Here is a 27,685-nt window from a genome sequence, read left to right as displayed (position 1 = left end):
ATGATTGTTTTACGCATGGCCAGCTGTATGTCGCATTGAGTCGAGTACGATCTTCTCAAGATATGAAAGTTAAGACTTACGACCAAAATAAAACCACTACGAATGTAGTTTTCCATGAAGTACTTGAATAAATTGAGTTTTTTTAAAAAAATTTTTTTTTACTTTTTTCATTTTAAATAACGGAGTCCCCCGATTATCGGGGGTTATTACTAGTGATAATTATTAAGAATACTAGAAATTGAAATGAAAGAAAAATTGGCTTTAAGTGAGCTTGAAATTAAGGAATGAATAGCAATGGAGGAATTAAAAATTAAAAAATAAAACTATACATACATACTACATAAAATTAAATAATTATATCTTTATTGTTTACAAAATGTGATAGAGCTTTTCTTAGGTCGCTGTGTTCATAAATTTCTTGTGGGAAGTCTGTTTCTTCTTGACTTTCTAAACTAGAATTTTCGTTTAATTTAAATCGTAGCAACATGCTGTGAAGGATACAACGTGCCAAAATCCATCTACAACAATTTTTATAATTAGTTTCATTTGTTAATCGGAACCGTAGTTCTTTTAAACTGCAAAATTTTTCTCTTAATTTCCCAAAACAAAATTGTAGCATCATGGACGCTTCCTTGGTATCCTATTGTCGCTTGTCTAATTCTTAGTGAAAAGTCACATACTACTTGCATTTTTATTTCTTCTCTAAATGACCAACAAAAAAATGTAGATTTTAAATTAATCAATGCGGTGATAACCCGCTCTGTCACTTTGGTAACTGTTCCGCCATCGCCTATTCCGAACAATGTTGCAATCTTTCTAATAGAGGCACTCTCTCCACTTGATCCCAGACGAAAAAGTGTTATCTTTAGTTAAAGATCGATTGGTAATTGTGGAACACATTTTTTGTTTTGGAAAACAGGGTCCTGCTTGATTAAGGATAATATATAGTTGTACTCAAAGATTTCTATGCGCAACATTTGTCGCATGCTGCCACTATCAAATCTGGGAAGAACATTATTGACCCATTGCGAAGATTTTGGTATCCCCCAATGGGTACTTCTCCGATTAGCTAAAATAAGCGCTGCATTAATGCAAAATTTATTAAGATATCGTCATCCTCTTCGTCACTGACTTTAACAAAATTGTAAAAAATATCTTCGGTAGGTAAAATGACGATTAGAGCGATGCTGGTTCCGTATTTGACTCTGTTTGCTGCTTCTAACAGACTTACTTTCTTTGTATTGTTGAAGTTAAGCTGTTTCAGCATTTTCTTCTATATTGAGTGGTGCGGATGATGGTTGTAGGATGGCTGGTAGTGGTTTACTTGCTGTTGTTTTTTGGTTATAAAACTTTTTCCCGTTGATAACAATAGTTACGTTGGTATACAAAATGATGAAGGTCCTGTTTAGAAATGTAGATTCGTTGTTTATTAAAATTTCTCCGTTGTATTTATTATCCTCCATGCAGTTTGGCAAACGACTTTTTAAAAGATTATTTATACAAGTATCATTACTTAAATCTACTACATTATTGCTTAAGCATATTTGTAGGGAATTGTATTTCTTACAATAATTTTCTATTCCATAAATTCCCTTTTCGCAGTTTAAAATTTTGTTAAAATTGTTCTTGTTGATCCTCCCGTTATTTTTTACTGCTCTAATATCTAATGTTTTACAATTTTGGTTATCTACGGTTGGGAGGCTAACAATATAAATTATAATTTTGCCATTAGTTGCAATTTTAATTTCGGCAAATTCCAGTGCTTCGTCTATATTTACATATGGAATATTGTTATTGTCTATTACTTCTTTCACAATATTTATTTCTTCATTTGATAAAATAAAAGAATTTATTATGTTGGCTTTTGCCCAATGTATTGCGTATGCAATATTTAAAATTTCTTCCTTAATTTTTTCTAATTTATATTTTAGCTGTAAAAATGCTTCAATTTCTAAACTTTTTTCATTTTGCATGGTTTTAAATATATTATTTGTAATATTTGTTATCTCGCTAATTTTGCCAACTGTAAGTTTGTTAGTTAATACCTGATTATTGTTATTTTGTAAGACATTATTTATTTTATTTGAAATTATTTCGTAGTCTTCATGGTCTGGACTTCCTGCAATCCATTTCCATGCGCTACCCAGGAAATTTATTGATCTTTTTATTTTTTGTTCTACTTTGAGATTGTTAAGTTGGGCTCTTATCTGTGTTATCAAGTGGGATATGAAGGGGTAATTGGGGTTTTTGCGGATAGTTTCAGTTTTGATAGTCGCTTCTATGTACTAGTCAAGTGTGTCCGTATATTTTTCTATGTCAATTTCATGTATTATCCTAAATGTTTCTGTTTGTAGTCTAGCCGTTCCCTTTTCTATTGTTATTAATTGTGAGTTTGAGTAGTCGAGGATCTGTACTTCCGCCAGGCATAGCGGTAGTAATATTCTGAAAAAAAATTTCGTACATATTTAGTTACGTATTCTAGCTTTGTGAATTATTTGTCCTTGTTCAGTTAACACATCTTCCTTAACTATTTCCTTACTGCAGGGTTTACTTTAACTTAGTTCCTAATCTCCTATTTTTCTTAACAAATATTATTTGTCCTGGTAGATATGATTTTATTTCCTTCTTATTTTATTATGGTATTCGATATCCTTTCTTTGTTTCTCGGCTAATTTTTCTAAGTTGCTTTGTCTAGTTCTTTCTATGTCCTCAGGGGTAAATGTAACATTTCTATGAAAAAATAGGTCTACTGGTCTTTTAAGTGTTGTGGAATGAACTGAATGATTATACTCAGATACTGCTCTTTCTAAAAGTACTTCAAAATTTCTGTGTCCACCGTTTTCTTTTATGAAACGCATTATTTCGATTAATGTAGAGTGGAACCTTTCTACTTGTCCGTTAGCTCGGCTTTTGTATGGAGGAGTAGTGTAAACTTCTATTCCTAATTCGTCTTTCATCATAAATTTTAAAGAAGCTGAGTTTAAAGATAGCTCATTGTCGATAACTATTAATTTTGGTACTCCGAAGAAAAATATAATATCACTTAAGGGTTTTCTGACGTCTTCTATTGCTTTGCTATTTAGGCTTTTTGTTATTGCGTATTTTGTAAATTTATCTAAAGCTGTCATGACTATTTTTCCCTCTAAAAATATATCGATATGGACTATGTGTCCTGGATATGTTGGTAATGGAGTTTCCGCAATTTTCGGTTGATTGGGATGTCTCTCGTAGTTATTTTCTTTACAAACGGTGCAGTTGGCTATTAGTCGTTTTATTTTATATAACATACCTGGAAATATTTTGTTTCGAGAATTTGTGTTTTATTTTCAGTGGCATTCCTATGTGCTCTTAAATGTTCTTTTAATATGACGCCCTCCTGTTCTTGTTCGTTACTAATATCTTCAACTAATTTTTGGGTATATCGGCTTTTAATGTTACTAAAATGAAAAGGATAGATATTTCGCATCATTCCTATTATCCTTTCTTCTGTATGAATTCCATTTATAACAGATGGGTTAAGGTATCGTTTCATGTAAGAAATCAATAACTGTTCGTTTTGTTGTTGCTGTTGGGAAAATTATTTTAAATTGATATGAAGATAATTCGTCAATCTTGAAAAAAATTTGGTTTTTGAAAACATTAATTGGAACTTCTGTACAAGGGATTACATTATGACTTGAGCTTTCATCGCTATGAATCGTAGGTGTGAGTGAATTTATTTGTATTGGTATCCTTTAAAGGGCGTCTGCAACTACATTTGTTTTACCAGGTTTATAAGTTAGTTCGTAGTTATATTTTTCTAAAATGGCTTTCCATCGCTTCATTTTACTATTAGTATTCTTATGGCTTAAGGCATAGGTAAGAGGTTGTTGATCGGTGATAATTTTAACTTTTTTTGAACCGTAAAGGTAATTTCTAAGTGAATTAAGTGACCATATTATACCAAGCATTTCTTTCTCATTCTCAGTTCTCGATATGAAAGTAATTGGTCTATCGTCTTGCAATAGCACGGCACCTAATGCGAAATCTGAGGCGTCGGTCGTTAGTTCAAAATCTTTATCGAAATTTGGGTGCGCTAAAACTATATCCTTGGATACTAAAGTATTTTTTATTTTATTAAATGCCTCTAAGGCCTCGTTGTCTAATTCTATGTCTATTTTTTCGAGTTCCGTTTGGAGACATGGCTTCTCCTCATAATAGTGCTGTTAATGGTTTAGCTTACTTTTGCGTAATCCTGGATAAATCGTCGGTAATAACCTGACATACCTAGGAAGGATTTTAATTCTTTGAGAGTTTGTGGAACTGGAAATTTAGCTACCACTTCTACTTTTTCGGGGTTGGTTTTTATCCCATTTGAACAGATTACATATCCTAAAAATTCTCTACTTCCTCTTTTAGCAAATGTACATTTGTCTAACTGGATTTTCATATTTGCATTTTCTAAGGTTTGGAATACTAACTCTATATTTTTAAAATGCTCTTCTTCATTTTTGCCAAATATTACGTCGTCAATGTAAACATAGCATCTTACTCTTATATGTTGTCGTAGGATATAGTGCTCTTTGGAATGTGTCTGGAGCATTTTTTAGACCGAAGGGTAAGCGGAGGAATTCGTATTTCTGTTGTTTACGGAAAATGCGGTATTTTCAATGTCTGACTCGCGAAGTGGAATCTGATGGAACCCACTTTTTAAGTCAATAACAGTAAATAGTTTATTGTTTCCCAGATTTGCAAGGACTTCGTTAATTTCTGGTATTGGATATTTATCGGGAATCGTAACTGAATTAAGTTAACGATAATCAACGACCATTTTTTTTTGCCAGAGGCATCTGACTTTTTGTTAACTATCCATATTGGAGAGTTATATGGAGATTTCGATCTCCTTATTATTCCGTTATCTAGGAGTTCTTCAATTTGGCGTTCGATTTCGTATTTTAATGCCATCAGATCCGGGTATGAGTAGACAGGGGTTTCGGTTGTTGTCCGGATTTCACCTTTTACGAGAGTGGTGTAGGTGAGTTTTTCATCAGGATCAGAGAAAAGGTTTGGGCATTTATCAATAATATTATTAACTTTGTTTTGTTGTTGTAAAGAGAGGTGTGGAATATTGATTGCCATATTATTCACTTCGTGTGATATTCTTTGCTTTAACATTATATTAATACTTTGATAAATCGTCATTAAATTTGTATCGGTATGAATAATTCCTTTTAATTCTTTAAGTGTGTCGTTGCCTACTATGTCGTGGTACGAAAAATTTTATTTTCCCTACTGTTGGTCCAAAAATGTCGACAAAGGTGTGGTGGGTAATTTCGATTGTCCCGGCAACTGATTTTTACTGTAAAGGGCTTTTCGTTCAGAATTGGATTCCTAATTCTAGTGGATTGAATGTAATCCTATTGGATCCGGTATCAATAAGAAAATCTATTGTGTCTCCCCGCCTTGTTCTAAATTCGTAATAAGGCAGCCAAGACGGCGCTAATCTAAAAAATTTATAGTATCGGGCTCATTTTTACCAGGTTTATAGTTAGTTCGTAGTTATATTTTTTCTAAAATGGCTTTCCATCGCTTCATTTTACTATTAGTATTCTTATGGCTTAAGGCATAGGTAAGAGGTTGTTGATCGGTGATAATTTTAACTTTTTGAACCGTAAAGGTAATTTCTAAGTGAATTAAGTGACCATATTATACCAAGCATTTCTTTCTCATTCTCAGTTCTCGATATGAAAGTAATTGGTCTATCGTCTTGCAATAGCACGGCACCTAATGCGAAATCTGAGGCGTCGGTCGTTAGTTCAAAATCTTTATCGAAATTTGGGTGCGCTAAAACTATATCCTTGGATACTAAAGTATTTTTTATTTTATTAAATGCCTCTAAGGCCTCGTTGTCTAATTCTATGTCTATTTTTTCGAGTTCCGTTTGGAGACATGGCTTCTCCTCATAATAGTGCTGTTAATGGTTTAGCTACTTTTGCGTAATCCTGGATAAATCGTCGGTAATAACCTGACATACCTAGGAAGTATTTTAATTCTTTGAGAGTTTGTGGAACTGGAAATTTAGCTACCACTTCTACTTTTTCGGGGTTGGTTTTTATCCCATTTGAACAGATTACATATCCTAAAAATTCTTCTTCCTCTTTAGCAAATGTACATTTGTCTAATTGGATTTTCATATTTGCGTTTTTTAAGGTTTGGAATACTAACTCTTCATTTTTAAAATGCTTTTTTTCATTTTTGCCAAATATAATTACGTCGTCAATGTAAACATAGCATCTTACTCCTATATGTTGTCGTAGGATATCGTCTAGTGCTGTTTGGAATGTGGCTGGAACATTTTTTAGACCGAAGGGTAAGCGGAGGAATTCGTATTTTCCGTTGTTTACGGAAAATGCGGTTATTTCAATGTCTGATTTTAAGTAAATAACAGTAAATAGTTTATTCTTTCCCAGATTTGCAAGGACTTCGTTAATTTCTGGTATAGGATATTTATCGGGAATCGTAACTGAATTTAGTTTACGATAATCAACGACCATTCGATACTTTTTTTCACCTGACGCATCTGGCTTTTTGTTAACTATCCATATTGGAGAGTTATATGGAGATTTCGATCTCCTTATTATTCCGTTATCTAGGAGTTCTTCAATTTGGCGTTCGATTTCGTATTTTAATGCCATCAGATCCGGGTATGAGTAGACAGGGGTTTCGGTTGTTGTCCGGATTTCACCTTTTACGAGAGTGGTGTAGGTGAGTTTTTCATCACGATCAGAGAAAAGGTTTGGGCATTTATCAATAATATTATTAACTTTGTTTTGTTGTTGTAAAGAGAGGTGTGGAATATTGATTGCCATATTATTCACTTCGTGTGATATTCTTTGCTTTAACATTATATTAATACTTTGATAAATCGTCATTAAATTTGTATCGGTATGAATAGTTCCTTTTAATTCTTTAAGTGTGTCGTTGCCTACTATGTCGTGGTACGAAAAATTTTATTTTCCCTACTGTTGGTCCAAAAATGTCGACAAAGGTGTGGTGGGTAATTTCGATTGTCCCGGCAACTGATTTTACTGTAAAGGGCTTTTCGTTCAGAATTGGATTCCTAATTCTAGTGGATTGAATGTAATCCCTATTGGATCCGGTATCAATAAGAAAATCTATTGTGTCTCCCCGCCTTGTTCTAAATTCGTAATAAGGCAGCCAAGACGGCGCTAATCTAAAAAATTTATAGTATCGGGCTCATTTTTACCAGGTTTATAAGTTAGTTCGTAGTTATATTTTTCTAAAATGGCTTTCCATCGCTTCATTTTACTATTAGTATTCTTATGGCTTAAGGCATAGGTAAGAGGTTGTTGATCGGTGATAATTTTAACTTTTTTTGAACCGTAAAGGTAATTTCTAAGTGAATTAAGTGACCATATTATACCAAGCATTTCTTTCTCATTCTCAGTTCTCGATATGAAAGTAATTGGTCTATCGTCTTGCAATAGCACGGCACCTAATGCGAAATCTGAGGCGTCGGTCGTTAGTTCAAAATCTTTATCGAAATTTGGGTGCGCTAAAACTATATCCTTGGATACTAAAGTATTTTTTATTTTATTAAATGCCTCTAAGGCCTCGTTGTCCAATTCTATGTCTATTTTTTCGAGTTCCGTTTGGAGACATGGCTTCTCCTCATAATAGTGCTGTTAATGGTTTAGCTACTTTTGCGTAATCCTGGATAAATCGTCGGTAATAACCTGACATACCTAGGAAGGATTTTAATTCTTTGAGAGTTTGTGGAACTGGAAATTTAGCTACCACTTCTACTTTTTCGGGGTTGGTTTTTATCCCATTTGAACAGATTACATATCCTAAAAATTCTACTTCCTCTTTAGCAAATGTACATTTGTCTAACTGGATTTTCATATTTGCATTTTCTAAGGTTTGGAATACTAACTCTATATTTTTAAAATGCTCTTCTTCATTTTTGCCAAATATTACGTCGTCAATGTAAACATAGCATCTTACTCTTATATGTTGTCGTAGGATATAGTGCTCTTTGGAATGTGTGTCTGGAGCATTTTTTAGACCGAAGGGTAAGCGGAGGAATTCGTATTTCTGTTGTTTACGGAAAATGCGGTATTTTCAATGTCTGACTCGCGAAGTGGAATCTGATGGAACCCACTTTTTAAGTCAATAACAGTAAATAGTTTATTGTTTCCCAGATTTGCAAGGACTTCGTTAATTTCTGGTATTGATATTTATCGGGAATCGTAACTGGAATTAAGTTAACGATAATCAACGACCATTTTTTTGCCAGAGGCATCTGACTTTTTGTTAACTATCCATATTGGAGAGTTATATGGAATTTCGATCTCCTTATTATTCCGTTATCTAGGAGTTCTTCAATTTGGCGTTCGATTTCGTATTTTAATGCCATCAGATCCGGGTATGAGTAGACAGGGGTTTCGGTTGTTGTCCGGATTTCACCTTTTACGAGAGTGGTGTAGGTGAGTTTTTCATCAGGATCAGAGAAAAGGTTTGGGCATTTATCAATAATATTATTAACTTTGTTTTGTTGTTGTAAAGAGAGGTGTGGAATATTGATTGCCATATTATTCACTTCGTGTGATATTCTTTGCTTTAACATTATATTAATACTTTGATAAATCGTCATTAAATTTGTATCGGTATGAATAGTTCCTTTTAATTCTTTAAGTGTGTCGTTGCCTACTATGTCGTGGTACGAAAAATTTTATTTTCCTACTGTTGGTCCAAAAATGTCGACAAAGGTGTGGTGGGTAATTTCGATTGTCCCGGCAACTGATTTTACTGTAAAGGGCTTTTCGTTCAGAATTGGATTCCTAATTCTAGTGGATTGAATGTAATCCCTATTGGATCCGGTATCAATAAGAAAATCTATTGTGTCTCCCCGCCTTGTTCTAAATTCGTAATAAGGCAGCCAAGACGGCGCTAATCTAAAAAATTTATAGTATCGGGCTCATTTTTACCTGCATTATCATATTTTTTTTATTTTTTTATTTCAAGTTAAATTTACAATCTGTCTTAATGTTAATAGACAATAAGTAAATGTGCTGTTAAGGTACAAACAAATTGTGAGTGTTACTACATTAAGTGACCCTCTGTTTAGTGACAGTATAATAAAAATAAAAATCCAAACTACATACATACTAATTTACATAATTATTTGCTATTTTCTTTATGTTAAAATAACATAATCATACACTAGTTTGTGCTTAAGTTATGAACATATTTACATTACGTGCATGCGTGCTGGTTTACAAGTTTAATATGCCTTTTCTTTTTAACCTTGTTGTAGTGGGTGCCTGTAGTAATGCCACTGCTAAAGGATTGGGATGGATCTCTAACCCGATTTTGTATCTTTCACTAAACTTTTTTATTTCATCTTTCACTTTGCATATTTTTAAATCTCTGTGAATAGTATGATTTGAAACATACCATGGAGCTTTTGTAATTGACCTGAGAGTTTTTGATTGAACGCGCTGTATTATTTCACATTCGCATAAATCCAAATAGGTTTGATGATGGTTTTATTAATTAGCAGTTTATTTTCAAAAGAAAGAACAGATTTTTTACCCAGAAGCCAATAAAGACTTCTCAATTTTATATTAATTTGTTCTTTTTTCGCTTTTACATAATATTTCCAGGTAAGCCTTCTATCTATGTGTAACCCCAGGTATTTCACATGATCACTAACAGGTATGGCTGTATTAAAAATTTTGATTGAAGGACAATCACCTTTTCTTAGGGCAAAAGTAACATGGACAGATTTATCTGAATTGACTTTAATGTTCCACATCTTGAGCCAGTCTTCTAGTTGGAATAAGTAATTTTGTAGTATATCAGAAGATTTTGAAGGCACTTTATTTGAAGTTAAAACTGCAGTGTCATCAGCGAATATTGCTATCGTAACATCGTTGTTTTTTGGGATATCCGCTGTGAATATTGAATAAAGAATTGGCCCTAAAACACTTCCCGAATACCTTTGAGAAAGCGACCAGTAGACTTATGGGGCGATACGAACTAACTAAGTTTTCAGGTTCTTTTGGTTTCGCAATCATAATTATTTCTGCACATTTCCAGGCTGAAGGAAAGTGCTGAAGCCTTATAGCCTTGACAGACGGCAGCGTTAATCCGGATTAACTGTGCACTTAATCAGATCCAAATTTGTAGGTGACAGACAGCAGCTATGCGAGTTTGAAACTCTCATAAACAGCTCATTGTCCTTTTTATAATATTTTCAATGAAAATTGATAGAAGATAAACATTATGGTTGTTAGCCGACCAATTTTTAACAAATCATTTTTTATTACAAAAACATATCAACACATTATTTTTAAAACTGCATCATAACATAGAAGTTTTATTGATACTATATTGAGAATTTGATAAACAGCTGTCAGGTTTGCTTGTATTTCTTTCACAATAGATGAAAATTGGCCATTTTTAACAATGTTGCCAACGAAAATCTCACAAACTCCCTAAAATTTTGAGAGTTATTTTTGGATTCAGCAACGGAGTTAGCTTGTGGTTAGCTCCTCAATTAATCCCGAAAAATGCAATTAATCTGGTTTAACGCTGCCGTCTGTCAATGCTATTAGTATGGCATTGAATATAATTGTAAGAGCTCGCATGGACTTCTCAGTTAGGTGCTTTAGTACTGCGTGGTCTATCTGATCGTAGCCTGGGCTTTTTTTGTTGCTACATTTTGCCAGCTCCTCTTTCACTTCTGATAAAATAATACTCCTTATTGGAAAATCCATTTGGCATGGAGTATCCAAAAAGTGCATCACTTCCATTTCATCAGAAGCATTAATAAAATTAAATGGTGTGAATACTTCATTTAAGGACTTAGCAAATCCTCATCTGACCGATACCATGAATTGCTGGAGTCATTGGAACCTTTCTGACTTTTGGGTGTGTGAAATTTTGTGGCATTCCACAGACATTCAGAGCGAGTTGCGTTAGGACTAAGGTTGGTTAAAAAGGTTTCAAGGGAGTTGTTTTTTAACTGTTTTAGCCCTGTTTTGAAATATTTAGTAGCTCTGTTTGAAATTAATTTGTCACTTGGATTCTGGGTCCTTTGCCATATTTTCCTCAACGATCGTTTTTCCTTTAAAAGGGTTTTGATTTCCGCAGGGATAATGGTACTGTTTACTACAATAGTATCTTGTGGAGTTGAGATAAAACCTGCTTTTAGAATGGCGTTGTTAAATTTTTCAACAAAGCTGTCTAATTGGTCAGTGGTTCTTAAGTTAACACTAATATCAATATTATTGTCTAACCAGTAAGAAAATTATGGAATATTAGTACGTGGAGTCACAATTTTTTGTTTACTTTGAAGAATTATAGGTGATGATTGGAGTACCGCAATTAAGGGTGAGTGATCAGAGCTTAGTTCAAAGTTTTCTTCAATTTTTAGCAAATTACTAGAGAGGCCTGAGTACACAACAAAATCTAATAGATCCGGAACTTTAGTGGGATCCAATGGCCAGTAGGTAGGCATACCGGTAAATTCCTATTCATAATGCATTTAAATAGTTCGTTACTTTTCGGATTATTTAAGCGAGAGCCCCACCAAGGGTGCTTGGCGTTTAAGTCTCCTCCGAGTAAGAATGTCGAGCCGAATTCGCTAAACATATTTTCATATTCTATGCAACTGATTGTGTGCCTGGGTGGAAAGTATTCAGCGCCAATAGCTATTGATCGTGTGTTTGTTTTGATTTTTATGCGTGAAATTTGCATCGAAGGTGAACAAATTTTTTCCAATGGTTCATATTTAATTTTTGAGTTAATAATCACCGCCGACCCGCCTCGGGCTCTACCCCCGGGGTGGTTACAATAAACTATGTCGTATCCTCTAATTTTAAAAAATGATCTTTGTGAAAAATGAGTTTCGGAAACTAAAAATACATCTATACAATTTTTGTTAAGAAATGTTTCGATTTCGTTAATATGGTTGACAATACCGTTGTCATTCCAAATTGCTATTCTTAAGTTTAGTTGCATACTTTGTTCAATAAACTATTGATTATTGCTAATAAATTATTTATCTGAGCAGTCTGTGCGTTAATTATTTTCTCAATTTTTTCTAAAAATTGATCGAGGTTAGTTGTTTTTACAGCATCAGCATACGAGGCCATGTTGTTTGTTTTACTGTTGAAAAATGAATTTTGTTTTTGCAAATTTGTGGATTCTGTGGCATTATAAACAAGCGGACTCTCCATCGTGCGTGCTTTGCTAGCATTATATTTGGCTTTCAGTGACTGGTGTACTTGACACCCGCGATAGTTAGCTGGAGGTTCGTGCTGGCAGTTTGCACATTTGGCAAGAGCATTTCTGTCTTTGGTACATTCGATAGTGTTGTGAGAAGAGCCGCATTTAACGCAAGCATAAGATTTGTTACAATAACTTTTCGTGTGCCCAAGCTCTTGACATCTGTGACATTGGACAATGGAATTAGTTTGCTTTGGTGGTACCACCTGAACGACTGCATTAACTAAGTATCTGATGTCATAAATGTTTTTGTTGTTCTTAGCTGGTTCAATATCGACGAAAAATAAGGGGAGTGGGCGTTTGTCTGCACGGCTTGTAATGTTGCTGACTCTTCTTACACGATGACCAAAATTTTCAATTCTTTCTTAATGTCTTCAATTTCAGATGTAGGGTGAAGATTTTTAATCACCACCCGAAAAGATCGCTTTTGCTTGATCTGGTATGTGTGAAATTCCATATTCTTTTCATTCAAATATTTAACAAGAGAGCGGTAAGCTTCAATTGTTTTTGTAGTTATTCTTGTTTGTCCATCTGCTTGTGTTTTGTAGTAGAAATTAGCTTTGTTTATGACTTTGGAGAAAGCAAGTACCATTCCACTAATATTTGACACATTTGGTATTATAATTGGCGGTGGTCTGTTTGCTGATTCAACGCTCACTTCTTCGTTACTAGTGGTTACAATGTTGTCATTGTTGTTGTCGTTTTCTTTATTACTAAGTATGTATCTCAAACCGGTTTTCGTTGTTGTTATCAGTATCGATATCCACTCTGGCTAGTTTTCGTGAAGATGAAAGAGGGGAGTTAGGGGCTGCTCTTCGTTTACTGTTCACTGTCTGCCATTCAGTGTCAATTTTCGACATGGTTAAGCTAATTGCACTGCTTATGCACTAAGTCAGTTTTTTTTCACCTTCTCCTCTGTTTTTATGCGCGCACTTGTTATTCGGCCCGCTGACAATACTGTACTGTTATCATAATTGCTATGGGAATTGTCATCGTATATCCCGTTCGGGTCTAATTCGACTGCGTTAGTAAAAAAATTTCTTTGTATTTTGCTTGGATGGTGAGTCAGTTGTGCGGAAATAGGACGTTTCGGTGGTCGATTGTCCTGGAGTATATTGGGCCTATTTTGATAATTAATTTGTCTTGACCCTATGGACTAGTCTACTTCCATTGGGGTCGGTGGTTTAGGTGGTAGGTTCGGTCAGTTATTAAAAGAAGTATTTTCTCTAGTAATATGGGGGTTGTTCGGGTAATTGTTGAACCTCGGCATAAATCCTTAGTTATTTTGCATATAGTTGGGAGAATGTTGGGGATATCGGTTTGGTTGGCGACCGAATGTTTGTTGGTCGAAATTTCGTCTAGGGGAGTGGGAATAAGTTAATTCGGGGTAAAAAGCTCTATTGTTATTAAAGTTATTAAAATTGTTATTCTGGGGAGATCGTGGTGGTGGTTGAATATTGACTTTGTGCGTACTATTCGCATGATTAATTTTATACGTCATGTTGTAAAGTTTTTGACATAAATGTAGTGCTTGGCGCATAAATGTATGCTGAGAAGACGAGGTAAATCACCATTTAGTCCTCTAATAAATGTGTCAAGCGCTTTGTCTCTATATAAATTGGTCATAGTCCGTATGGACTCGTCGCTTAACTCGAGACATGAAATTTTGTCTAATATAAGGGAAAGGTGTTGGCAAGCTTATTGGTAGAAGGTCGGAATATCGTCGAGGCGTTGGACCAGAGTAGTCATCTGGTATTCGAGGGTACCTATGTCCCTTTTATCCGAATAATGCATCATAAGGCATTTTCGAATTTGACTCCAATCAAGTGGAGTATTGTACGATTCCAATGCGGTGTCGGCATGGCCAATTATTTTATGCCTGATCGTATAGAGTATCGCGAAGTACTTAGGGGTATTCTTGACTCCCTCATAAGCTTTAAAAATTCTGTCTACGCTCTTCCTCCTGGAGTTAAATTCTCCTGGTCGTCCTGAAAATTCTTTAAGGCATTTAACCATGTCCGGAATCTTATCTGAATCGTTTATGTTGTTCGCCTTCAGTGTCACGCTGTGGTCGGGTTCGGTAAAGTCGGTTATATTCTGAGTACTCATTCGTTCGAGTACTTCTCAAACTATTGTCGTTATTAAAGTAAGGTTAGGGGAGGAAGGGTTTAAAGGATGGTTTGAAGGATGGGTGGTTTGCCCATAATCTAACCTCATTTCGTTAAGTTGTTCAATTAGTTCTTCAGTTTCTGGCATTATAATAATCTTTTCTTTAAAGTTAATTAATTTAAAAAAAAATCCTTCGTAATAGTACTTTCTTTGACAATATTGGAATCTTTTCGTAAAGCTTACGTTAATTTAAGGCTTTTTTTCTTTATTGTATCAGATAATTAATTGTTTTCAATTCAAATTTCGTATTCTTTATAATAATGTTGAAATATTTTATAAATCTTACACTAGGTGTTTCCAGCTTTCCATAGCGCGCTGGTCTCTGCTTGGGCGCCAGTTAAAAAACGTTTAGTTAGTTTTAATAAAAAAAAATGTTTTTCGGGAGCTATGCCCCTTTTTTTGGGAGCAATGCTCCTTTAATTGGGAGCTATGTTCCTTTATTGAATTCTGTGCAAGAACTACAATTTACAATTAATTATACTTAACTCTAGACCTATGTTTGCCGCTGCAACGGGTACGGAGTTTGGTGACGCTGCACCTCCCACAGGTTGCCACTACACGTGTCGCACTCTCTGCGATTTAGTGGTGTCATATTATAGATATTACTTTGTATCATATGATATTAATGCATCATATGATACATTTTGAATGTATGGGGTGCTAACTTATATATATACATACTCGAATCATTAGCGGTTATATTGACATAATGATAATTTGGATATTTTACTTTCCATTTAAATGAGACATTTTTATACAAAAATTAAACATTAATTTGCAACAAAACTAACTTTGTGCGCTCACAGTTTAAATGTCAAATATCAGGCAAAGTTGCCATATATGAATATTCTCATAAACTGTGAATACAATAATAGAGTTTTGTTTGTTCTATATAATGGGAAAATAAAACAAACATTTGTATTCACATAATTTTTCCACTGCGCAGACCTCTTTAAACACATAAAACACACATTTGTTTTCACATATTATATTTCACTGCACAGGCCGATTAAAAACATGAAGCAAACACTTATTATCTAATAATATCTATGATAAAACTTATGTTGAAACTGCTGATATTTCCAATGCTATACTATGATTTTCAATGCTAGAAAAAACAGTTGAAATAATTATTTGCAAAATATTGTTAAAATATCATATAAAATTCATCCGACTTACTTTTTCTAATGAGCGCGAAGACTTGCTTTTTTAATATTTTTTTCTTATTACCCTTTTTGCGATTTTCCTTTTGCCTTAAGACAATTATGTTGTTGCGAAATATCTTGATCGAAATTTTTGTTTTTAAATCTAGTTCATTATGCGCTCTACATTGTTTGAAGTAAAAAACAAAAAAAAAATTTTGCGATTATGCACGATATACACGCTATACATAACACCACTGTTTGAAATTCAATTGGGCACTATTGATGCAAGCAGTGATGGGTTTTGAAATATCCAAACTTTCAATATTTGATACAAAACCAGAATTGATAAAATTGAGAAATATGTTACAGAATAAAATTTCATTCGTTACTTGATACTCTCGATATTCGTACTTAATGGGAATGTTGAAAAATATAACCCAGGTCGATATGATACCGGGGTGTTCATGGTCTTTGGTATCCAACTTTTTCCTACACTAGCGGAAGAATGGAGTACCACGGCGACCTTAAATAAGATAATGGGTTGTCAAAAATGTCTTGCGGTATTTTTATTGATTTTATTTTTTTTACTTGAAATTGAAATGAATTTTTGATGACTCATGCCCGCTCTTGACCGATGCTACGGCTGCTACTATACCGGTCTCTTTCGACCAATTCAGCGATTTTATCGCAATTTTCGACGACAGGCCTTCCGGAGCGTGGCGCATCTTCGACCAACTCTACACCAGAACGAAAACGTTGAAACCATCGTTGTGCGGTGGAAATGGAAACTATATCGGGTCCATAAACTGCACAAATTTTATTGGCGGCTTGAGATGCATTTTTGCCTTTATCGTAGTAGTACTGTAAAATATGCCGTAGTTTCTCTTTATTTTGCTCCATGTTTGCGACGCTATAACTCACGAACGCCTTAAAAGAAACGACAGTCAATCACACACGTATTAGCGCGTGAAATGGGCTTTCCAAAAAGGTATAGCATGACCCGATGCGACGAATAAAACTGGAACTACGCGCTTTCAGCGCCAACTAGCGAAAATATCGCAAGACTTTTTGACAACCAATATATGTATGCTTTTATCGAAATATCCTAATTTAAAAATCGAAACCTTCAAATGTTACAGGCAAATAAATGTAATCCAAAGTTTTAGGGAAAAGTACTAATGAATTATAATTTTTTTTTTTAATGTATTTCTGATTTTTGTCGATTATCGTTCAGACTCGAATATCGAGAGTATCGATAATTCGAAAACGATCAGTACACATTATCATAATCCTAGAGCCTTATTACACACAGCAACTTTTGTTGCGGCAACTCTTAGTTTATAGGCGAGGGGGCGACGAGGAGAGGAGAATCGCGCCGAGTTTCCAGTGTTCAGCAACTCGCTTTGTGTTCTTATTCGTAGCAGTACGCTGCGACGTTTTTCGGCATTCGTGCTCTTTCTTTCGTAGTACATAGTTGCATTTGCGTATATTTTTTTGAAATTAATATTTTGAATATATTTAAAAAATTTAATTTCATCTTTTGGTAAGTAATTTGCAAATATGTATACAAATATACATAATATAATATAAATATTTTAGAAAATGGAGTATGACGAAAAAATCGAATTAATTAAAGATATTGTGAAATGTATGGAGGAAGCCATACAAATTGATTCAGACGATAGTGAAAAGGGTGATATATCTTTGATTTAATAAATAAAATGTATTTCTTAATTGACAGAGCTGATTAATATATGTGATAGAGTGGCCCAAATACCTATAAAGAAAAAGAAGCGACAATGGGTTAAAGTAAAGAGTAGACAATGGGTTAAAGTAAAGTGAAAGAGAATGAGAAAAAAACTCGAGCAGAGTTGCGCAACACAAGTTGCTCGTGTGAAGGTAATGGGCGACAGCAAAAGAGAATCGCCCGAGAATTAGCAACTAAAGTTGCCCCATGTAATCGTAGCCATACAAGACGGAGGTAACAGATTGCACAAACACATAGAAACATTTCCAGCTGTACACTGTTAAAGTATAAACACAATGGCTACGACAGACTGCAGCGGCACGACAGTAAACTGAAAACGTCGTTGTTCATCTTACTACATGTACATTTTGAGAAGCAACAACACAATGGCCGGCATGTACACAAAACAACGCAGTTGTCCATTTTGCATGTAAACAATTTCGTTGTGGCCATACTAACACCTTTCACTTCAATGAAATTTTAATATATTGTTCAAAGTGAAATTTTTTATGCAAAAAATAAGTAAATAGGTAGATATTTTTGCTTTAAATTATCAATTGCTATTACAAATGATATAATAGAGCTATAATAGAGCTATTTTATGCTTTTATTTGTAAAATAACATCAAGTTTGTTAGAGCTGTGAATAATTTTACATTTTACATATTAGTGGCATCACCACTCTACCTCCTCTTTCTATCTTCCATTCTACTGTCAACTCTACTGTCGTCGTACTGTCGTTGGCAAAAATAGGAGGATATTGAAGTTAGCGAGAACGACAACTGTCGGCCTGCAGTCGTGTAGTCGTGCAGCTGTCAAAATAACACTGCCCATAAGAACGTGTGTATTTTAATATTTGACAGATGTAGTTTGCAGTCTGTCGTAGCCATTGTTTACACTTTTACATTTTGTGCAATTTTCGATTGAATGGAAGAAAGCATAAGTAAGAAAGAGAAAAACTTTCTAGCTGATTGAAATATCAATATGTTAAAAAACAAATGGCGATACACAATTTTTCAAAAAGAAGTATTAATAACTAACTAATAATGCTTTTAAATATTTTTACACTCGTGACCACGCAAAGCTTACCACTATACTTTTTTAAATTTGTAATAGGTCTTTTTGGTACGTTCGGGATTTTCTTCAATTTTGTTTTTTGTTAAGTTTTTAGTAAGCAGAAGTAAACTAAATTATATTATCCCATCATAATTATAGTTTTGAATTTGTTACATTTAATGAGTAAAACACAAAATTGCTTTTCTCTTTTTTTACAAATGCGGCCGATTTTATTGTTTTCAAAGTATTACCTCGACTAAAATTCGTGTTCAAAAAAATAAAATAAGAGATTAATTTCAATTATACTTAGTTAGGTAGTTCACAAGGTGTCATACAATCGTAAATCGTATATGAAAATCTTAAAAAAGTATTAGACTTGTGAGCATCCCTGTGAGTTGTAAAGAACATATAGTCGTATCTAATCAGCTGTTTGCTAAAATTTAAATAACAAAATGCCACGCGCAAGTGAAAAAGACAGAAATTGTAGCAGTTTTGTGCCTAAATCATATGATTAATTTACTGGATATGGGTTACATTTTTTACGGCATTTATTTACATATTTATTACACACCTTTACTATTTTCCAGGCGACGAGGAAGATGAAGCGATTGAAAATTTCAATTCATACATGCATTGTGTGCTAAATAATCGCAGAGGTGTTCACCTTGGCATTCCAAAATCATGCGAATGGGAGCAAACGGTGCTCAGAAAATTCGATGATAACAGGTTCAATCAAATGGTTAGGATCCGTTCCGAGTAGTTTTGTTATATTTTAAACTTAATAAAGCATGACGAAGTTTTTAACACAAGTTCAAGTGAAGTGCAGCTCCCAATAGAATTGCAGCTTAAAATTGTCCTTTACCGTTTAGGATCATCCGGTGAAGGACAATCTGGGCGTAAAGTAGCTTCCCTTTTTGGTGTTGGTGATGGGGGCACTATTTACAATCTAACCAGGAGGATATTTAAAGCCATTTTAAAATTGAAGTCTAAATTCCTATTTTGGCCCCATGAAAGAGAAAGGCAGAAAATTGTGTCCTCAACCAGTACAGAAATGCCAGGATGTGTTGGATATGTAGACGGTTCTGAGGTTAAACTATCTGAAGCTCCTGTTAATGAGCATACGATGTACTATTCTCGCAAACGGCAATATGCGGTCAAGTTTCAAGCTATATGTGATTATAAATTGAGAATAAGGCAGTTAATAGTAGGTTATCCGGTAGTGTACATGATGCAAAAATATTTTCGAACTGTTTACTCTTTAAACATCCGGAGCGTTTCTTGTCAATCTCGCAGTGGATAGCTGGGGGTAGTGCCTATCCACTGAAGCCCTTTTTAATTACGCCATTCAGACAAAATAGCGAGTACACAGAAGAAGAAAGGCACAGTTTCAACAAATATATTTCAAAATACCGTGTACGAGTCGAGAACTACTTTGGTCTTTTGAAAGAAAAATTCGGTAGCTTAAGGAACTTAAATTCAGAATGCATTCGAGATCAAATAAGAATCAATGCAACGACTGGATTACTGTGAGCTGCATTCTTCACAACATTCTTATTAATTTTCACATTGAAAATGAAGACGGAAATGAAGTTCCAGGTCCTCAGTTCGACTTACCATTATAATGTAACACCAGAGATTTTCTTTTAAATTTTACACAAAATGAAACAGCTTAGTTTGTATATCTAGCAAATATGTATTGTTTCAACATTCCACTTTTATATGTTTAGGCACTCGGAGCTCTTTTGTTTATGTAATAGTAGAGTACTCGACTTAGCACAGTGTGAGATTTCGACAATCTTGGTGGAAAAATTATTTCTTTAAGATTTTGGTCATTATATGGATTATTTATAAATGAAAAACATACATTTTTCTTTTAAATATACTTTAGAAGAAAAACTTATGCTTAAGGTACAACAGTTTAATTAAAAATATTCCAAGAAAATTTACTTGAACTCCAAAGGAAACATTCCAAATTATAGATAATACATATAGTATGTACATTGAACATATATATACACATAAGTATATTTCCTCAAATATATATTAGAGTAATTTTTAATAGAATCATTAAAAAAATACATACATACTGTCTCAAAACAAATAAATGATTTGCGTTTAAACATATTGCACTAACATAGCTACATTTATTCACTTTTACATTTTCAAGTATACGTGTATATTTGGCGTTTATTGTACGTACATACATACGCAGAAATGTACATATAAAATTATACCATTAACAAAAATTTAAATTAAACCATCGTATAAAACGATGTGTGAGTCCATCTCATTGAAAACAAAAGTAAAAAATAGAAAAATTGGTCTTTTCGTATACTAAATAAGTTTTAAGAATTTATTTGTACTTCAGCCTTAGCTCTTCCATGGCGATTCGCTCTTTCATCTGTAGCTCTAGTTGTTTGATGTCTTTTAGCGCTAATATTTCAATTTCTTTGAGCTCCACTTCTTTAGCTTTTAACTGCAACTCTTTTTCTTTTCGCTCGAACTCTCTTTCTCTTGCAGTCAATTCTGCCTCTAACTTTTGCTTTCGCAATGTCATTATTTCGCCATGGATTTGCATAATATCGGAAGCCGCTGTTCTGGAGTATATTCCCCTTTGCCTTGGAGTGGTAACTGTTTCATTTACAATAGGAATTTCAATTTGTACAGAACTTAATACTTCAATGGTAGTATCAGCACTTTCCATTATTTCTTCAACTACAGCACAAGCGTTTAGTCGACGAAATAGAAATAGAAATTTAGAAATAGCGAAACTTTTTGAGAAAAACGCCTGTATAAAGTTGATTCTTATGTATTAACAATGATATTCAATTGAAGACACAAACTCACTTTTTATAGTATCGCCGTCCATGCAACCAGCACCGGTATTTCCTTCCCATTCCTTCGCTTTATTATATGCAGATCGCATATTTCTTACTTTTGAGCGCGCTGATTTCCACTCGACCAGGATTTGTTTTTCATTCGCGAAGCGATTATAAAATAGCCGTGCCGATGGTTTCTGTAAATAACTAAGTAATTAATAGTTTCCATTTACCCTAAAAAATGGCATTCTCAAAATCGCGATTCTCTAGAAGGAATTCAATCAACGTTTTGTTGTAGCGCTTGCGTTTTGGTAAAAACGAAAAGAAAGTATTCACAATCGTTTAAATTAAAAAATAATTCAGCATTTTCTATTATATTTACCTCAACTTCACCGTTCGTGCTCATTTTATCCATTTACTTATTCGTTTAACGAATTTGCGGCCAATTTATTTCAACAAAATGCAAACAATAAGAAGAAGAAAGATAAACAAACACAGCTGATTCAAAGTTGCACTGAATAAACACAGTACGCAGAGTTGTATCGTCAAATTTATATTTTTGCATTTAAAACAGCAACAACGGCTCTACAACAGTTGTACAAATCTATGACTTACGACATATATGACAATATACGACACCTTGTGAACTGCCTATGTGTAAATGAAATTAAATTTAAAAAAATATTATTTTTTCAGCACATGTCAGTTTTTTACATATCGAGCTTATTTTGTAAAGCTCACTAACTTTCAAATAATTGTGTCTATAGCTGAATGTGTATTGTTTTTAATTTTTAATATGTTTGATAAATAACATGTCATTAACTTATTCCTAAACAACAAAATTTCTGTACCACAAAAAGCACCGCTACAAGTTAAAGTGTTGAGAAATATGCACAGCACTTGAAATGCGAAAATAGAAATCAAGGCAAATTTTTTTAACTAAAACTTTCTTTTTTGCAGATTAAAAAGATGAGAAGGAATATTTGAAGTAAGTTTACAAAAATGACTGGACATTGCTAGTAGTGATATCACACGATATCTGTTTAAGGTTAGTAGCACTTAGTGCATACATACATATGTACATAAAAAAGTTAGACAAAAGAAGCTTAATAAAATAATGATCTTATTTTTTTACAGTTGCAGCGGCTTGGTGGTTTTACGTTTAATCAAACCGCTGCCTTTGAAACTGCACAATGAAAGAGAAACTTTGCAATATCATCTATGACATCGAGATGGAACAGTGAGTAGCGTTGGAAACAGCTGTGCTTGTCACTAATAAATAGCTTTCAACTAATATAATATTTTTTTGTACAAGCATATCGTGAGCGTGTGGATGTTATTGAAAATGAAAAAAATGTTACAGAAAAAAAATAAAAAAAAATTCTAATATTCACAAATTTCAAATTCATCTTGAAGATTCGCTGCAAATAAAAGATTCGGTCGTTATTTTAGCTGAGATGGCAAAGGATCGCGATGGCTTTTGGATGTGTATAGGAAACAAGAAAATTAAGAAAAGTATTACCGTATCATTCATTATTCATTATTTCCATTAAATGAAAAATATTTAAAAGAAGACGGTTTTTATTACAAAATACTATATGAAAATATTTTCTTTTAATAACTATTAAGCGATGTGAATTCTTGAATGGCAAAAACAGCTGTTTTTCCATCTTTCCAACAGCATTGAGAACGGGCTGATTAGTGAAGGGCTTAAATGTAATCTAATCCCTTCTAATTTTCCCTTCTAATGGTATTAGATGCTAGCGGTACTAATCATGCACACTGGTGACTTATTTTAGACTTTTATTGAGCAAATAAATAATATTGTATTGCCTTTCTCAATAAATCGTTTACCTTGAAACACTCTCTAGAGCACGATCACTAGATTGATAAATAAACTACCCAAATTAATGGCTATATCCTTATCTATATTTCTTAATCAAATAACATAAAGCGTATAGGCCTAACTATAATGTGCATAAGCTAGCTTAAGCCAGCGTAAGCAACTGTCCGAATACACACAAATTGTATGTTGCAACTATAATGTACTTTACATCAAGTTTCGTTAAGTTTTTCCAAATGTCATTTGCTTAAGCAAAGTGCAGAAACTGATCGCACTTTCCGTACGGAATCAGCTGTTTTCGCTTTTGTCAACTGATACATCATTTTGAATTTGAAAACGAAAAGGAAGAAGAGTGTTTTGTCAACAGATAAAATCATTGTATATTTGAATATGGAGGACGACGAGTGTTTTATCCAAAATTTAATAGAGAGTGTGGAAAAATATAAATGTTTGTACGAGAAAAAAAATGCCTTTTATTTCAATCGCGTAAATAAAGACAAAGCGTGGAAAGCAATCGCAGAACTATGCGGTAAAAGTGGTATGTATTAACACTGTTATAGAAATATATATTTTGTATTAAATATTTTTTATGTTTGTTTCAATTAAAAGATCTAGAATGCAAACATAGATGGAAGCTACTCCGGGAGCGCTTCTGTAAAGAAATAAAAAGGTTAGAAGCTCCATCAGGTAGCGGAATGAGCTACTTAGAGGAATGGCGTTTTTTAAAACCCATGATGTTTCTAAAAGACTCCGTCACACCGCGTCGGTAGGTAAATTTTAATGTTTTTAAATATAACTTTTTCATTGTACAGCACTCGTGATAATGCAGAAGCAAATGCAGACTCTATCTTGGATTCATCTACGTGTGATAGTGTAAATGAAATTTCATCGCCACCTCCGAAGAAACAAAAAAGTCTCTCCCTTGAAAGTCTCTACCAGAAACTTGGCGCAACAATGGAGAACATAGAAAAGCAGATAGCGGCGCCGGCTGAAAGAAGTGAAACTGATGAGGCCTTTATGACGACGTTTTTGTGTCTGATGCAAGACCTGCCAGTGTCGGTCAAAGACAGTTTCCAAGAAAAAATGATATCAGAATTATATCGCTTACGCCGCGAAAATAGGCAAAAATGAGATTGAAAAAAATTCAACATGATTTCCTTATATTTTAAAACGCTTGGAGCACTGATTTTTTTTAGTATATTTTATATTTATAATAACAAAAATATTTATTATAAAAAGATGCATAAAATGCGTGTACCTGAACTCTTTTGAGTAATTGTTCCTGAAGTATTTTTCTTTTAATTTATAATAAAAACAATTGAATGAATTTAATTAAACTCCATTTAGTTTTATTAAAAAAAAGAAATAAACAAGTTCGAAATGATGTTAGATATGTGATTTTAGAATATGTTTTAAAAAGTGTTAAAAAACTGCATAAGTTATTTCTAATTTCCAAAGAACTTCTTCCACCGTAATGATGCAAATTGGAAGATTGCATAATCGATGGGATATTACTTTCAACTTCTCTACGCCATAAACCGTCATGAAAATCACCATTAGAGTCCTCCCAATCAGCATGGTTGCTTGCAATATACGAAGATGCATTAACGTTGTTAAACATAATAAAAAATTATGTAAGAGCAACGCACGCTAAAACAATTTTTTTCTGCATTTTCAGGAAATAAATGTAATGTTGTTAGTAAAACTCGCCAACGCGCTACTAGTATTCCAAAAAGAGTTTTCAATTGTGCGACGAGCTCTTGATAACCTTTTATTAAACACCTCTTTTTCATTTGGTAGTATTCCCCAGGATATGGTCGCATTAAATTTGTCCCTAAAGGAAAGGCAGCATCACCAACGAAGAAGTGTGGAGTTTTTAGTTGCGTATTTGGTAAGTTTTTCGCTGGAGGGATGGGGAGTTTATGATCTAATAACCTCTTTCCCAATCGACTCACTTGAAAAATACCTTTACATGTAAAGAGAAACAATAATATTAATAAAAAAAAAAAACAAATGCACAATTATAAAAGTCCTCACCACCATCACTCTGACTTCCATATGCACCAATATCTATATAGGTAAACCGATATCGGGCATCACACACTGCTAACAACACAATAGAAAAAAAATTTTTGTAGCAGAAAAATTGACTACCGCTTTTAGGTGGGCATCGAATAGCGATATGCTTCCCATCAATAGATCCAACACAGTTGGGCATATTCCACAGTTCCCAGAAGTCTTGAGAAATTTGCTTGAAATCTTCTTCATTAGGCTCAGATACATAAACAGCGCCTAACTTTGTCCAAGGACTTCAGCTGTCTCCAGAATAATGCGCCTAACCGTTTCCTTCCCCAGTTGAAATGACCATGCCAACGATTGAAACAGAAGTTCCTTGTGACAAATATCTTTAAGAAACAGAAAAAAGAATAACACATAATAAAAATATATTAAAATGAACAAACTTACTGTAATGTCAAAGCTAATCGACATTCCGGTTGCACAGGCTCCCTCAACGAATTCTTTTTTAAAAAGGGCTCAACAAGAGTAAGCAAAAGCCCATATACTTGTGGCGTCATTCGCGTGTATATAAAAAAATCAGCGTGGTCAATCCTCTTCATTTCCAGGAATCGTACAAAGAAACCATCCTTCCTCCTCTTTCTGTTTATTTCCCTCACTGAACACGACCGAACTCTTTTTTTTGTTATTTCACTAATTTCTGTCAATATGCGTATTCCGTCTAAAACAGACGTAAGGATTTTTATTGTTTTTAAATATTTTAACTTTCTGTTCATTTTTGCAAAATTCAAACGAAACAAAACAAAAACACAAATTGCTTATTGACACTTTCTTCTTATGCATGTAAGCACATTATAGTCATTCAAATGTCTACTCTGCGTTCGTTATGCATTTGACAGGCTTTTCGTTCATTTTTTGACAGTAACATACGGCAGCTTATGCACATTATAGTTAGGCCTTATTACTCGTTATTCGAGTTTACAACTTCCTGCTAATAGCTATTTACTAAGCAAAACTCTAATATATATTGTGTCTTTTACACAATCCGGCAACCCTTACATAGTGGATTGTTATTTAACCATCGCTACTCGTACGTTCTGGTAACTAAGATTTTCGATGTCTTGTTGGTTATTGCATTATATCTTCCCTGCCAACCACGGCTACCCGCTTGTGTCAAATACAGTAGAATTCATTTATAACGACGTCGCTAACAACGACTAACCGTTTTTAGCGTCGATATTATTTACTCAAGTTCGGTTTAATAGTTAGATACTGAGAAAATGTAACCGTTTAGTGCGACTCCGGTTTGAGCGACAAACCGTTTATAGCGACCATTTTTTACGACAATTCGTCCATGTAAAACGACGCGCCGTGTTTTGTTTCAATTTAGGTAACGAATGACCAATACCTCGGCCCCCTCACTTTCCCGCGCGCTTCACCGCTCAATTCTCCTTATTGGCGCGCGTAAATCACAATTAGTGTTTGTCACCTGTAATGACAAGTTCGTAAAGCGCCATAAAATGAGTTCTGTGAAGAGAAAGTGTTTCACAATTAAGAAAAGAGTGCAATATTACACAGATTAGAGGCTGGTGAATCAAACGCGACCGTCGCAAAGGAATTTTGCGTATCTCATTCTACAATATCAACAATAAAGAAGAATAAATACAAGATCGAGCCGCTATTTAATGCCAATGTTTTGAAATGCAAACGTGTAAGAACTTGGATAAGACATTGTTACAGTGGTTTAAGCTTCAGCGTGACCGGGGAATACCTCTTAATGGACCTCTGCTACAAGAGAAAGCAAATTTTTTTGCTAGACAGCTACACATGCAAAATTTCATATGTTCCATGAGTTGGATAAACCGTTTTAAAGTAAGAAAGTATGAGTCTTTGTCAGTACAACAGAGTGATGTACACGATTGGTTAGAAAAAGTTTGGATTATGAGAGCAATCGAAAAGCCTGGATGACTGGTGACATTTTTACCAAATGGGCACGCGCATGGGATCGCGAACTTACGAAAAAGAATAAGAAAACCCTGCTGTTAATTGACAACTGTCCTGCACACCCCATATTGCAGACTTGAAAAGCATAACCCTAGTATTTCTGCCTCCAAACACGACATCAGTATTGCAACTCATGGATCAAGGGATCATTCGAGCTTTGAAAACACATTTTCGTAAAAACCTTGTTTTAAAAATGATCCAGTTTCTAGATGGCGGATGCAGTAGTGTTGAGTGCCCGAAGATCACTGTTCTTGACGCTATACTAATGATTCAAGATGCCTGGACTCAACTCAAGCAAGGAACAATTTTTAACTGTTACAAACATGCTGGTTTTGTCCGAAGCAATGTAGAATGTACCATAACTTCGGATGATTTTAACGAAGAAGACGACGTACCGCTGAGCACTTGGGCGAAGGCTATTGATAAGCATCAGTTACCCATAACAAACGAGGACTTTGAACAATACGCGCGTGTCGATGATGCTGTCGCCACTTGTAAAGAGCCGTCTGATGAAAGCATTGTGGACAATATCATCGCCGACGACGCGAATAGCAAAGATAGCGACGGTGATGATGACGAACCAGAGTTTT

General features: G+C 34.2%; 2 protein-coding genes and 2 long non-coding RNA genes across 7 annotated transcripts; 2 read left to right on the top strand and 2 right to left on the bottom strand.

The window, feature by feature from the left end:
- Positions 1–15,073: 15,073 nt before the first annotated feature.
- LOC120781727 lies at positions 15,074–16,244 on the bottom strand. The gene is made up of 3 exons (XR_005706147.1): positions 16,200–16,244; positions 15,646–16,134; positions 15,074–15,574 (listed from the first exon to the last, which is right to left on the bottom strand). It is a non-coding gene; the product is annotated as an uncharacterized LOC120781727 (long non-coding RNA).
- A 2,590-nt stretch (positions 16,245–18,834) lies between these two features.
- LOC120781674 lies at positions 18,835–22,823 on the top strand. The gene is made up of 3 exons (XR_005706125.1): positions 18,835–19,152; positions 22,193–22,280; positions 22,370–22,823. It is a non-coding gene; the product is annotated as an uncharacterized LOC120781674 (long non-coding RNA).
- LOC120781672 lies at positions 20,522–21,879 on the bottom strand. Of its 4 annotated transcripts, none has more exons than XR_005706124.1 (3): positions 21,615–21,879; positions 21,261–21,532; positions 20,522–21,201 (listed from the first exon to the last, which is right to left on the bottom strand). XR_005706124.1 is itself a non-coding variant. In XM_040113897.1 (3 exons), the coding sequence occupies exons 1-3, from the start codon at positions 21,645–21,647 to the stop codon at positions 21,170–21,172; spliced, it is 234 nt and encodes a 77-aa protein (XP_039969831.1). In that variant the 5' UTR covers positions 21,648–21,879; the 3' UTR covers positions 20,522–21,169. The 4 variants fall into 4 exon arrangements, 3 of the variants coding, with proteins under 3 accessions (XP_039969831.1, XP_039969830.1, XP_039969829.1); XM_040113897.1 differs by having other exon boundaries at positions 21,261–21,429; XM_040113896.1 differs by having other exon boundaries at positions 20,522–21,184; positions 21,261–21,429.
- A 583-nt stretch (positions 22,824–23,406) lies between the features above and the next one.
- LOC120781532 (transcription factor Adf-1-like) lies at positions 23,407–24,206 on the top strand. The gene is made up of 3 exons (XM_040113753.1): positions 23,407–23,613; positions 23,685–23,841; positions 23,888–24,206. The coding sequence occupies exons 1-3, from the start codon at positions 23,466–23,468 to the stop codon at positions 24,204–24,206; spliced, it is 624 nt and encodes a 207-aa protein (XP_039969687.1). The 5' UTR covers positions 23,407–23,465.
- Positions 24,207–27,685: the final 3,479 nt, after the last annotated feature.

Source organism: Bactrocera tryoni, unplaced genomic scaffold (genome assembly GCF_016617805.1).
Source record: "Bactrocera tryoni isolate S06 unplaced genomic scaffold, CSIRO_BtryS06_freeze2 scaffold_7, whole genome shotgun sequence".
NCBI lineage: Eukaryota > Metazoa > Arthropoda > Insecta > Diptera > Tephritidae > Bactrocera > Bactrocera tryoni.
The sequence above is the reverse complement of the archived record's forward strand: the minus strand, read 5'-3'. Positions and strand labels throughout refer to the sequence as shown.

Excerpts from the sequence above, each read along its gene's own strand:
- LOC120781672 (XM_040113895.1), bottom strand. The coding sequence starts at position 21,310 with ATGGGAAGGAAATACCGGTGCTGGTTGCATGGACGGCGATACTATAAA. Across the intron at positions 21,185-21,260 it reads GGACGGCGATACTATAAAAA|TTTCGCTATTTCTAAATTTC; the intron begins GTGAGTTTGTGT and ends TTTCTCAAAAAG.
- LOC120781532 (XM_040113753.1), top strand. The coding sequence starts at position 23,466 with ATGGAGGACGACGAGTGTTTTATCCAAAATTTAATAGAGAGTGTGGAA. Across the intron at positions 23,614-23,684 it reads AGAACTATGCGGTAAAAGTG|ATCTAGAATGCAAACATAGA; the intron begins GTATGTATTAAC and ends TTCAATTAAAAG. Across the intron at positions 23,842-23,887 it reads GACTCCGTCACACCGCGTCG|CACTCGTGATAATGCAGAAG; the intron begins GTAGGTAAATTT and ends TTCATTGTACAG.